The following is a 14,132-nucleotide window of genomic DNA, read 5'->3' as shown; positions in this document are numbered from 1 at the left end:
GGTGTTAATCATTTGGATTTCTCCAAAAGTACATTCAACCTTAATTTGTCTCATGTCTATACTAGAGAGGACAAACTCCTTATTATCAAGATTAACCGCCACTGATCTAGTACTAGAATCAGATACGGTAACTTCTACAACACTAAGGTTTATAAGAAGAATACCTAAATATGGATTTTCTTAGTTTGCCATAATCAAACTGGATTGAAAACACAAAAAGGAAAAGAAAAAAAAAAGAAAACACCTTGTGTTTTAACGTAGGTGTCTAGAAAAATTGAATCAAAATTGTAGCATAAGTTCAAGCAAAACGATCCAAGTTCCAAAAATTTCAGCAACTGGGAAGTCACTCACAAACACAGTTTTCTATCTGATAACACTCAAAAAATAAAGAAGTCGAGAAGTGAAATTAAGTCTCAAGTTCTTGCTCTATAGGCACGAAGAGCACCATGTTGAAAAATCATGATTTGTTGGAAGATTATAGATCACATTAAACAACTCACATGTATTCGAATTTGTAACTGCACTTGAGTGCACTCAAGTAGGTGTAGGCGAGTTGCCTCCCTATCCTACACATGTGTGTAGGTGGAGGTCTCCCCCGTAGTAATGTTCTATGTACATGAAGTGCAAAGTGTGCATTTACTACTTAAATTTCACATTACCTGATTAGAAACTACGTCTACATGAAGCTCCTTTGTCTTTACTACTTGTGATGATTCCGTGACATTATACCTTTTGGATTTGGAGAGTTTAAAAGAATTTATCCATGCAAAGCGTTTGGAGGAATATATAAAACTATGAAAATTATATTCGACACTATAAATATGAAATATAATAGAGGCAATCCAATAAAAGGCTAAGTAAATAAATCATGAAAGGTATCTGATACGAACAATTTTTATTAGCCATCACAAGGAAGGTGAGGCCATAAATAGTGAACTATATGGAAGGGGCTAGCTCAAACATAATACACAAGACCACCAAAATCAATGTTAAGAAATATGCAGCAAATAAAAGACCAAAGTTTACTAACTTTACAACAAGGAAAGCCTTGAATCAAAAACAAGTTGTATTAGTGTGGAAGCCTCTATAATTATATATTTAGAAACTAAAATGATGCATATTATTTTGTTGGGGGAGTCTAAAGATCCCAACAAACAAAGACACTACATGTACAGTCAATCTTGCCCATGCTAGATAATAATAATCCAGCACAGGACATAAATACCCCTTCCAAAAATTAATTTAAAAAAGTTACCTTAAATAATTGATAAAATTATTATAAGGAAAGAATGAATGTAACAGTTGAATTAACTTCGGCATGTCTTTAGCTTCTTTAGTGCTTGATCAGACTTCTCAGGGCCGGCGACTCTAGAACGTACCTTCCTTTGATTTTTTGAAGGATCTTCATCATCCTAGTAGGGAAAAATGATTGAAAGATTAGATAATACTATTATAGGCTACACAATGTGGATGTAGCTTTAGTGTAAGAGGGAAATTAAAGCCAATATACCTTAGAAACACACATGGATAATGGTCCGTTTGGTGTGATATTTGCTTGCTTGCCAAGTTCAATTTGCACTGAAATGCTAGCTTGTGACAAATCCACTCCCGAAGTCTGCAATGCGTGTGTAAGTGTATCCAACAACCTGTCCAAGTATAGCACATTAAAATCGTTATATGAAAATCAAAACACTACTGGGAATCAAATTTTAAAATAAATTGTCTTCTAATTATCCACTAACTACTAAATGAGTATAAGATAACCACTCACCCTTGTGAGTACACGCTTGATATACTAATGGCACCTCCTTCAATAGTCAGCTCTTTCTCTTTCAGCTTTTCATTGGTAGAAGTCATAGTCTGAGATTCTACTGAAGGCTGATAAATGACGTTCTCTGCATCAGATGTTAATCTATGTCTGAGTTGAGACACTGCTCCACCTGAACCACCGATTTGGGTTGAAGGGAAGATATTTGGTTGGGAAGTAGGAATTTGAAAAGTCTTGTTCAGTATTCCAGACTGATGCTCTATTGTCTTGAAGGCAGCTGTTGTGCTCAAGCCAGATTCGACATTAGGGGTAGAGGCATGAATTGTTGGAGAGATGGGTATGTTTTTCTCCTGAATCTTTGAAGCAAACTGCAATGCTGGAGATGGATTAGACCCACTATTTGTGCCGCGAGGTTGAAAACTTTCCGCTGGCCTATCATTATTTCTCTGCTTTGAATTGAAAAATGTAAATCAGTTTTTTAGGCAAAGAGTTTACCAACATTATGGTTATTACTCCTAATCTTATATCAAATTAATTTATTATTTTAAATCATTCACAGCTAAAGATAGGCAAGTGTTGTATTTACCCATGGCATCAATTTTTCTGGCTCGTTATTCCAACCTTGGAATGAATCTTCATACTTATGTACTTTCTCTTGTAAAAAGTGAATATACTCAATAACCTACAAATAATTCAGATTGAACTTTAATGAGCAATAAAACATCTAAATAAAAAACAAAATTTATCGAATTCATATGAATTTACCTCTAACAGAAAAGATGCTTTGTCCCTCTTTTGATCACTGTGTGGAATAAGCTGTCGTAGCATCTGAAATCTACATGATTAAATTGTTCAATCAGATAATTATGAGCAATATATAAGATCTGATTCATGAACTATTTAAATTGGCCCACCCATATAAATAAAACCGGGCAATGATAAAAGTATACAATGGCTTGTAACTGCTTATACAGAGCACTCACCAAGTCAGACAATCCCAGCACCAGTAAAAGGGTGTCTGACAGTGATATTTGATAACAGACCAATCATAAATATAATACAGCCCACTTAATTGGTAACATTGATAGTTTTTACTTTTCCTAAAAGCCATATTTTTGGGTACAACTTTGTTATGACTAAAACAGAATGAAACTATCACTTACAGGACCTACCAGTTTACACTAATCCCAATAGTACGGAATTGTTAATTTAAAACTGTTTACGTGAGTAAGCATGCAGTTCAATACTAAGAAGAAAAAAAATCTTTTCACACCTCCTCTATCTCCAATTTCAATTATCTTTTGTAACATCCAGAAATTTTTTTATCAGCCTTGTAAGTAAGACTTGCCTGTCATTAATTTTGCTTCTTCTCCTCTGCTCAGTTGCAGAATGTTTTGATCTCGGCGTGTTTGGCTTTTGATCAGTACTCTTCCCATCCACTCTCACCCTTAGTTCTCCTGTAAATTATCACTAATGTTAATCTGTGTAAATAACCGGTTATGGCACAGTAGCAATAGAAATTTCATCCTTACTCTCTCTTTATATTTAAAATTACCAAAGCAGCCTATTAAAACCACTCACAAAAGGGAAACCTTAACTATGAAGTATGAATTTAATTAATACTATAAAAAGAAAATTATAACCACTAAAATAGAAGGCAAAAAATTAAAATTTGTTTCACTAATTTAGTAACCAAAGTAAAAATGAATTTCACATTTTCATCACTCCCTAAAATTTGTTTGCAAATTTAACGTTTTATTGTCCGTCATTGACTGAGCCAACTCAAAAATATTATGATATAAAAGAGAGGAAGGTGCATGCTGCTTTTTTTCTCAACGAGGAGATATTACAACTTACCTCTTTGAGTATCCAAGGTTTCTCTCTTGAGAAAAAATGTTCCTTCATTTTCTAGCTCTTCATCCTGGGCACAATCCTGTGCAGATTTCATCATTTCCATAAAACTCTGGTTCTTCTGTCCAGTTGTCCTGTTGCATCAAGTCCAAAAGTCAGCATAGACGTCAAAGTATTATTATTAGTAGAAGATAAAGAGTAATAGGACTAACTGAGATGAAGAGCGAGAGTTGAAGCTGCCATGATGATTATTAGAAAAGGATTGAGACATCCGCTCCGTTGTCCATGTCCCCAGCTTAGCAGCAGAATCTGCCACTGAATAATGCACTGTTCAATGTTGTTACCATCGCAAATATACTAGGCATTCCATATTTTATTATTATTATTACCAGTAGTACTCATTTTATCCTTAATTACCTCCTATAAATAATTAACAAAGAACATGGCTTGCTGGTGAAGCACACTGCCAGAGTCTATCAAGTGATGCAGAATGTGGGAGTGGGTGGGAGAAAACAATTGTAATATGTAGTATTGTTTATCAAATTAAATTGCTTTTATTAATAATTAATAATTCTTCTTGCATAACCAAAATAAAAAGCAAGACAAAAAAGAAAGATAGATATTTCATGGTTACCTCCTATAATGGGTTTCTCTCCAACATTATTCTCCTTTTCTGTCTTTCCCTTTTTAATCTCAGACTCTTCCCATAATGTGAAACCGCTTGAAGTATGTGAACTACAGTTGGAGTCATCGTTTCTATCCGCACTAGTTGCTTGATGCACAGTGAAAAGTGATGATTCAGGCTTTGGAACCCTTTGAGTATTATTGACGTAGGAATTAATGTGGCTAATAGTGTAAGTCCCAATTCCTCCAGGTAAGAGGTGCTCAACTGAAGCTGGTGTAGGTAAAGGCGGTTGCTTCTGAACGGCCGATGAGATTTCATCTGTGGCTTCTTCTTTGGCACTGGATTTTGTTTCTACCTGCTCTAGTGGCCGCAAGAAATCATGGGTCTTGAGGTAACTTGCTGTTCATATGAGAGAAGGCAATATTATAAAAAAAAAAACTAGATGCTGAAAATATAGCTTGCAAACGATTCCTACGCCAATATCTATCTATCTATCATCACATTGTATGATTATCTAACATATTGTCTATAAGATAATAATTCAACAGTAAGAATTTGACTTTATAATTTTGAAAGATGAAGTTCAGATCTTCTCCAAAAAAACATAAAACTGATATTTATGTCATTTAATTAATAATTTTTTCATTTCCTAATTTTTTGTTTATAAAGATATCAACTTAATTTATTATTTTTGGAAGTACACATATCAGCATGGACTTCTGATTTCCCTATATTAAAAATTTCTCAATTTTCAATCATTTTTATATTAAATTAATTCCTCAAAACATGTTTTAGTTCAACTTTCATGAATTATTAATTAGTTTTAGGAACGGTTAATTTATCTCATTATATTGCCATGAATTTTTTACTTTTAGGAACTTTCATGAATTGTATGGGGTCAACCCCATTTATGTTGTTGTCTCAGCATATTGGTTAAAGCATCCTAACCCGGTAATCAGAGTCTTGGATAAGGACCCGGTTAACTTTTGGGGAGAGGGAAGCGAGATTTTAAGTGTTGGATAAAGGACATAGAGAGCTCATACTTGAGGGAGGGATGTTGTGATTTGTCAACTGTGAATTAAAGTCTTGCATTGGAAGAAATGTTTAAGTTGGACATTTAATTACTACAAAGAACTTAGATTTTGTTTGGGGGTTTAAAATGGAAGAAAGAGAAGAGTTTTAAGAGGAAATGATTAAAGAAAAAATAGATAAATTTTAATTATTTTTGAATAAGAGTTTTTTATGTATAATGATGAATGAATAATTATTATTTATATAATTTTAATATTTAGATTATTATCAAAATATGGATTGAATTTGAAGAGTTTATCTAACCCATCTCTAATAGTATAATTTTTTAATAATTCCTTTCAAAATATTGAAATTTGTGTTATAAAAAAAATTAATGCTTCAATTTCAAAAGCGATTTTTTATTGAATCCTACCATTCTTTCAACTTCATGCTTTCTATTTTTCATAATTCTCCCATCCTATCCAAAATCTCGATAAAAAACTTAAGAATTTAAGTAAAATATAGTGTCAAATTCATTTGTAGTTGCCTGTATTATTATGAGTCGATCCAGTAGAATTAGTGAAGGCTCTCCCTAAAACCTAAATATAACTAACTCTTCATCTGTTTCAAGGAATAGTATATCAGAGAATAAACTGCAGTACTCTTTTAGTAAAATGTGTTAATTCAACCTTGTTGTAAAGACTTTCCCTCAAATTGCAAGAAAATCTAATTAGATTTTTTTTAACACTCACTCTAATGTTTCTAATTTTATTTGGTAAAAGAAGTAGCTCTTACGAAAATGAAAAGATACATATAAATTTCAACATAGTAAAGTAAATATTGATAATAAGAGAATATTTTTAATTCATCAAATAAGATTTACACTATGTGAGATAAAATAATTTCCTTATTACGTGGTACGTAAGAGAACAGCAAATTGATGAATGAGTGAATGCAGATTCAGACTTCCCTGAAACAGCAAGCCACCATAGACAAAAACATTTGGCTTTGAGAAAACCTTTGGTAAAACAAATAAAGTTTTTTTAAATACACTAACTAATTGAAAAATCATCTACTCCCTCCATCATATATTATAAGCTAAATTCACCTTATTAGATTCATAAAATAATTAATATATTTGATCTATACATAGATCAAATACATCAATTATCTAATAAACATAAAAAGGTGAAATTTGTTTAAAATATAGGACATAGGGAGTATAATTTTTCAACAATAACGAAAATTAATTAGATATATCTTTTTAATTTTGGTTATGTACTATTTAAATTCTTTTCAATAATATAATTTTTCAACAATTAATTAGATATATTTTTCAACAATAAAAATAAAAATAATTCTGGTTATGTACTATTTAAATTTTTTGTTAAAATATTACTATTCAATACATTTTTTTTACTTTTGGTTTTTATGTGTATAGTATGTCACAATTGAATACAGCACACGCACGGGAATGCCAATCTCTCTTTATCAAGGCCTGATGTGAAATGTCAAATCAACTACAGTCCAATTCCAAATTTGGGCCCCAAACCATCCTCACGCCCTATCCTTTATCGGACGGTGTTAAATACATTGTGATTGACACGTTGGAATACATCATGGGGATTTATTTTCTTATGGAGGGAAATACTCCATAAACATAAGAAAAATAAAGCTTCCTGGCCCAGATCCCGTGATTAAATAGAGGTCACGTGCACGAGCAACCATGATGTATAACTGCTTTTAGTTATAGTTGAATTATTTAGCAAAAATTGACCGTGATGTAGAATTTATACTGTGCCATATTTACAGCATGATCCCCACGTCAGAGAAAAACATGGCAAAAACAGAGGAAAGTAAAATCTCTCACAGCGAATCATTTTGCATAATAATTACCAAAAATTAAAATACAAAATTGAGTACCTTGAGCAGAAGACCTTGGATCTTGTTCGGCAGTTGAATTACTGTATAGCGACAGAAAATCATGCGTCGGTTTCCTCCCTGCTTCTGTTTCGCATAGAAAAAATAAAATCAGAAAATCTCATCCAAACAAATTAAGAAATAATTTTTTTTCAAAAATAAAATAAAATTAACTACCTTCGGCTCCACATGGACGAGATTGAGGAAGCTCCATCAAAACCTGGATCTCACGCTTCTTCTCTTGTACTCAATTCAACGGAATTTCGAAATTCGGTCTTCCCTAAGTTCAAATCTCATAGAACACAATTCTGTTACGCTTTGTAAAACTGAATTATACTTGAATTCTGAAACCAAAATAGCGATGGAGAATTTTCTGCTTCGATCAGTATGTATAAAATTTTCAGATCCAAATTCAATAGAAACCACAATTCTCTTGTTAATCTTTATATCTTCAATAGGTTGAAGATCGGAGACACATTCGTTCAGTTATCTGTATTTTCAAGCACGAAGTTCTTAATCGCCAATCACGAGCTTACAGGATCGAGTTTTCGTCTAAATCATCCACGAATTGTCGTCTAAACCAATCAAATCAAAATTTTCATGAATCACGAAGATCACTGCACAAAACAATTTGGCTCCAAAATCATCAACCACAAAGCGTCCTGTCAACGATTTTACAAAGTCGGAAATCAGACATTACGCATACGAATCATAACACAATTCACCTTCCAAAATCGAACACGTTTTCAGTTCTAATTATACTAAAAAAAATAAAATCAAACAAGCATAATTCGTCTTGAAAGAACACCAAACTCTAGAAAATTTAGCATAGTTAAAGATCCAACCACGAGAAGCGAGTGCGTGCGAAATTTCACTGAGAAAGCATAAAATTGAAGGAATCAGTGAATTACCGCAATGATAACTGAGGAATTGAAGTGTTGAGCGAGGAAAGTGAGAATTGAGAAACCTCACTAGAAGAAGATATCTTGCTTTTTCCTTGAACTACTTTCTCTATGGATTCCTTTGTTACTCTGAAAACGAGCACTGCAGCGAAAGATGAGGTCTCAGGTTGGACCCTTTTTTCTCTTTCTGCTGTATATGTGAAGTTTGAGAACTGATAATTGAGATGAAAGATGTTTTTATATACTTTCTCTCTGCTCTGTGCTTTCGCCATCCATTTTTATCTGCTTTCTATTGTTTTTCTTTCCGTCAAATTCTAAACTCCGTTTACAAACGACGTTGCGGCGTGTTACGGAGTTAAGTCAGTAACAAACGGTTTATTCTGTGCAAACGTCGCCGTTTCTTTAAACACACGGTAAGTAGAAAAGGGATAAGTAATAATTCCTCAAAAAAATAGAAAAGTAATTATTTATATTTGGTTTTTTGTTAGTACTAACTCTTTTTCTAATGCTTCGGCAATCCCTAAGTAGATGTACATTTTTAATTTTTATTTACGCAATCCGTGATCCTTTATTACGGAATTAATTGTGTCCTGGATTTTCTTTAATCCATAAGATACGTAAATCTAGTACAGTAATACTTCGGCAGAAACATTTATCCTAATCCTTTATTTATCAGGGTGAATGTTAAACAGAGGAAGGATTTTAATTTGGTGCAACAATTTGTATCACTTAGTTTCAATTTCAAAATTTTTGTTCAACATTTAAAAATAAAGAACTTCATGTTAGAAATTAAAAAATTCGGATCAACCAAATATATTATTAGTTTTGTTTGGAATTTTTTTTTTTACTAAACATTTGATTAATTCAAAAAGTCACATAATAGATATAATGACAATCGCTTGGATTCAGCCCTAAAAAATAACAAAAAGGAAAATATAAAAAGATGACTAACTCAGCATCATCAGGTTTTCTATATTTCCCACTATACCACAATCTATAAACTATCATGTTAATAATATTATACACTAGTTTCGTATTATCCACCGTAATACCGTAGCACTTTTCATTACGGTATTTCTAGACTCCATAAATTATTTCCACCAGTGCCAACTTCAAGATAGATGCTCTCCAACTTTTATCTTTAGTGGATATGAACAGCCACTCTAGCTCCTCGCCCCATTAATGTGGGATCCTCTTGATTTGGATCCAATTAAGAACCTTCGACCAAGCATTTTTTAAGTTAGGGCATCCATCGAACAAATGATCAATTGCTTCCTCATGAGAACAAAAGCAACAACAATCATTATTAATCATACCAAATTTTTTCAAGCGATGTTTTGTGGCTAATGTACCATGACAAGCAATCCAAAGTGTCATCAAAGCTCTGGGTCTGGCAGGATTGCAACGGAAGAGATTCCGCCATCTAATTTTTTGTACAGTCAAACAGAGTTTCTTATATACTTCTTTCATACCAAATTGTCGTCTACCGAGTATATCAATCCAAAGGGGTTGAATCTCTCTAAGAATCTCTTTCTGCTTAAGGATTGATTTTATGATTCAAGAGTAATGATTTTTTATACACACATTTATCAGAAGGTTTTCAACCCCTTTCCAAACAAAACTCTCATTCAATACTAATTTTGACTTCTCCAAATTAGTTGATTTTGTGTTATAAATAAAAACAAACCCTCCAAAATTCTCTCACCTAAATGTCTCTATTTGTTCAACTCAATTCTTTTTTTTTCAAAACTCCATTCTCATCAAAACTCTCAAATAAACTCCTATGATTTGTTTACGTGTTTATTTTTATAAAGATTTTAGAAGGGAAGATTTTGAAGGATTGCGTATATGTTTTAAAATGTGTTTAATGTTCTTAAAAAGTTTCAAAAGAAATATAATACATTAGCATATACAATCATATTATTTTTTAAAGAAATTTAAAATATCAAACACGTCAAAATATAAATGTAACCCTTCAAAAACTAACTCGCAAAGAAACCTTTAAAATTAAAACAAATAAAAGAGAAATATGAAAATAATTGAATGCATGTTACGGAGAAATAACACATACACATATCATCTGAGAAACAATAAACACTTTCAAAGAAGAAACATCAAGTTTAAGGTGGCAGCACTACATATACATTTGACGCATAATAAGATGAAGAAATTTGAATTATGTAAACCATATCATTTTGGATGGTTGTCGTAATGACACTTTAAATTGTCTATTAAATCTTTTTATAGAAGTTTTGCGGTTATGGATGTTACATAGTGGTATCAGAGCAAGTTGGTCCTTTCGGCCATGTTTTTATAATGTTGTATATGCTCTAGTATGTGACATGTGTGTGAAACACTATAGGTGCTCGTTTATATTTCTAGCCGCTTTCCAGCAAGAGCGGGATTGAAATAAGTGGGGGAAAAGTTTCTACTTCTCTGAGATGTTTCATGTGTGGAGTGTTGGTTCGACATTCCGTTGATTGCAATAATGCAGGTATTGTTGTGGTTGTGTTGTTTTGCCAACTCGAAGAGAATGTGGATTCGTGATTCATTCATGCTTATCAGGTTAAGATGTATCTAAGGGAGAATGATCAGATGCTCGTGATGTTCGCTTACTTGAGAATGGAGAGCAATGTTAGGGCAAGTGATATGTTTGTGGTGTGTGAGTTTCTTTATATTTTTCCTGAAGATATTTGTGACTTGTCGCACGGAGCGAGAAGTTGAGTTCATCATAGATTTAGTACTTGATACTAGTCCCGTGTTGATGGCACCTTATTGAATGTATATTTTAGAGCTGAGTGAGATGAAGAAAGAATCGAAAGAGATTTAGGTACAAAACAACACTTCACCTTCGTAGAACACCCACAAACAAATGGGCAACCCAAGGCCGCGAATAGATTTATCTTACGCGTCCATAAATGACGATTAGGCAAAGCCAAAGGGAGATGGGTCGAGGAGTTACACAGCGTGCTCAGGGCCTACAAGACGACATTGCACTCGACCACAGGGGAAGCTCCATTCTAACTAACCTACAGGACCGAGGCAATAATCCTAATCGAGATCAAAGAACCCACTAGGTGAATTGAAGTTCCCCTCGAAGAGGAAATGAATGAAGAAGCACTAAGAGAGGAACTTAGAAATTCTATCAGGAGAGAGCCTCCGAGAAGCCTCGTTGAAACAAAGAATAGTGATAGAACATGACTCCAAAGTCATAAAACGAGAGTTCAAACTTATCAGCCTATTCTTGCAAAGAAACCACAAAGATTCGTGTGAGGGAATACTCGCTGCGAACTAGGAAGGCCCTTATCGTGTCCGGGCAAAGACAAAAAACGGGGCCTATTACCTTGAAAATCTAAATGGATAAGAACTTGCTCGACCATGGAATGCCAAAAAACTGAAACAATATTACAATTAGGCTTGACAGTCGCCGTACCCCATTCGAACGACGACAGGGTACATCCCGACCATGGAGGCGTGCTCGGGTACAAACACATCATCCCAAATTTAAGCAAAGGAAATTTTCCACTCTTTTACGAGCAGATTCTTGTTCGATGAGGAAACCTCGACCGAACTCCGCCGTCGCAATACCAGTTCGGAAGAACACCCAACTCGCGATGGGAAGTTCACACTGTGGAATCTAAGATTTCCACCGAGGCCTTAGAATCTGCTATCATTCCGAAACCAACTCCGGTCACCCGATGAGTTCTCCATACTGTCAGGCACTATCATCGTCGAAACAAGATCCCCTAATACTTAGCAAAAATAAATCACAAACAAACATCTCACAAGCAGCTCAAATGAACGAGAACCCATAACACATGTTTGAGGATAATAAATACCAGGAACATGTAACAAACAAACATGCAAAACATAAAAGACGACCACAAGGTCCGAAGATGTCATCCAATGATACAAAATAAGGCACGCAGGCCCAAGTGCATATCAACAAAATAAAAAAATATACTTAGTATCTTCACCCTCTTCTTCCTCATAGGCATAGATGGCAGGAGCCATTATCTGTCCACCTTGGACAGGAACCTTGTCCCCTTGGTAACAAGATGGACCCCAGGATTCACAATATTTAGTTGGGCAACCGCATTATCGAAGCTCATCTCAATTGTTGCCAAGAAATATTTCTCCCCAATTTGAGCAACCAACTCAGCTCGAGTCTTTAGGGCTCTTACCTCTTCAGCCTCGGCCTCAACGGGCGCAGCAGCAGCCTCTAGGGCGGCGATCCTGTCGTCAGAATTTTTCTTCTCGACCTTCAGAGCCTTCACCTCTGCAATTAACTTATCAATTTTCTCGTCCTTCAACCGCACCTCGCTAAGGATCTCAGCATGGATCTGATATTTGTTCTTAAAACCAGTGAAATCGATCTCCATGTTGGTCGCCTTCGCCTTGAGCTTCTCATATGATGACTTGAGTTTATCAAAATCTCGACCATGGAAGGTCCTTGCCTAGTTAGGACTATGGCCATTTCCAGCACCCTCATAAAACCAGTGGCATCCTAAGTCAATTCCTTTATCATACCTTTTACGCCGAGATTCTCGATGACCAACGACTCTGCCCGAGGCACAGACAAAGAAGTTCCCCCCTTAAAGAGCCATCGCTTAAGAAATCAAGTTAATAACTCGAATTGGACATGGGGGGCTTCCTTCATAAGATCTACGTCCACCTCCCCATCGTCCTTTGTGCATTGATTTTTCTTTCTCGGACTTTCCTACTGAGGAGTAAATTTGTTATCGATAACAAATTTCCTTTTCAGTTTATTAACCTTTGCTCGACATGTACCCAAAAGCATTTTAGCATCCTCGAAGGTACTACATTCGATGAGGCCTTTGATGTTGATAAACTGGGCCTCGTAGATGGCTTAGCCCTGCTTGTCAAGGACAACTTCCCCGATCCTAGTTACCCACTGAGAAAAGGTAAAACTGTTGATAAACTTCACCAATTTATCATATCTACGTTGGTCCTCGGGGTCCAACTCGCCAGGCTTGGTGATGTATAAATCTGTACTCCGGTCATAATGCTCCTTACTTCAGCGAAGGTGGAATCTCGCGACCATCTTCGTATTTTCACTCACGTCCTTGTTGAGGCACACACGCACATCTTCCCCAATCACAACCCTCGGCTAGAACAAAGAATAAATAGCCTCCTGACTCATAGTTTTAATTAAGTAATACCTATCTTTGAAGGAGTGAATTGAGTCGGTGAAAGCTTTAAACAATTTCTTCGGTTGCTTCAGGTACACCCAACTTTGTTACAGCCTAAAGGTTGTCGCTGAAGGTGTAAGCATGAGAAGAAGAAGGGGATGATAGCACCAATCTCAAGGTACTAACACACGATGTCTTGAGTTCTTCTCATCTTCCATTGACGAACGGTCAAACAGAGAGGAATATCCTGTCTTTGGAGGATTTGATGAGAGCTTGTATTTTGGAGTAGGGAGGTAACTAGGATAGTTACTTATAATTGATTAAGTTCACCTACAATAACAATTTTTATTCTAGTATTGAAATGACACCTTTTAAGGCTTTGTGCGATAGAAGGTGTATGACACCTTTGTGATGGTATGATTATGGTGAGAGTGATGTGCTTGGACCAGAGATCGAAATAACATCACGAACAGTTCGTAAAGCAGAACGAGAAGCACTACAAGTTTTGGAAGATCCAAAAGAAGAAAGAGAATAGATGGAAGTTCCGCCACAACAAATATTGGGGGATTATTGTAGAAGAACTGATGTTGGGAAGATATCCTTAGGATTTCAATCGGTTAATCCTGTAACTTTTGGTATTAAGAATTATGTACTTTCAGGTTCGAAGAATAACTCGTTTGATGGGATAGCAATCAAATATCCTTGGGATCATCTTGCTAAATTCGACAATAATTGCTCATGTGCAAACCACCGAATGATGTAACTGACGATCATGTAAAATTACGCTTGTTTGTTTTTTCTTTGATAGGTAGAGCTATGGATTTGTTGGAATGCATACCAAATGGTACTATTAAGACATGGAAAGAACTGGAAGACAAGTTTTTAGAGTGGTATTACTCAAA

General features: G+C 35.0%; 1 protein-coding gene across 4 annotated transcripts; it reads right to left on the bottom strand.

Moving 5' to 3' along the window:
• Positions 1-862: 862 nt before the first annotated feature.
• On the bottom strand, positions 863-8,351 carry LOC131634560 (transcription factor BIM1). 4 transcript variants are annotated; one of them, XM_058905242.1, is made up of 12 exons: positions 8,087-8,351; positions 7,353-7,837; positions 7,179-7,262; positions 4,254-4,643; positions 3,832-3,928; positions 3,626-3,753; positions 3,117-3,225; positions 2,534-2,603; positions 2,355-2,450; positions 1,772-2,217; positions 1,511-1,646; positions 863-1,412 (listed from the first exon to the last, which is right to left on the bottom strand). In XM_058905242.1, the coding sequence occupies exons 2-12, from the start codon at positions 7,387-7,389 to the stop codon at positions 1,308-1,310; spliced, it is 1,698 nt and encodes a 565-aa protein (XP_058761225.1). In that variant the 5' UTR covers positions 7,390-7,837; positions 8,087-8,351; the 3' UTR covers positions 863-1,307. The 4 variants fall into 4 exon arrangements, with proteins under 4 accessions (XP_058761225.1, XP_058761216.1, XP_058761229.1 ...); XM_058905233.1 differs by having other exon boundaries at positions 3,832-3,934; positions 8,087-8,350; XM_058905246.1 differs by having other exon boundaries at positions 1,772-2,214; positions 8,087-8,350.
• Between the last annotated feature and the right edge of the window lie 5,781 nt (positions 8,352-14,132).

This window comes from Vicia villosa, linkage group LG1 (genome assembly GCF_029867415.1).
Source record: "Vicia villosa cultivar HV-30 ecotype Madison, WI linkage group LG1, Vvil1.0, whole genome shotgun sequence".
Classification (NCBI taxonomy): domain Eukaryota; kingdom Viridiplantae; phylum Streptophyta; class Magnoliopsida; order Fabales; family Fabaceae; genus Vicia; species Vicia villosa.
Note: the sequence above shows the minus strand (reverse complement) of the source record. Positions and strands in the feature narration are given on the sequence as shown.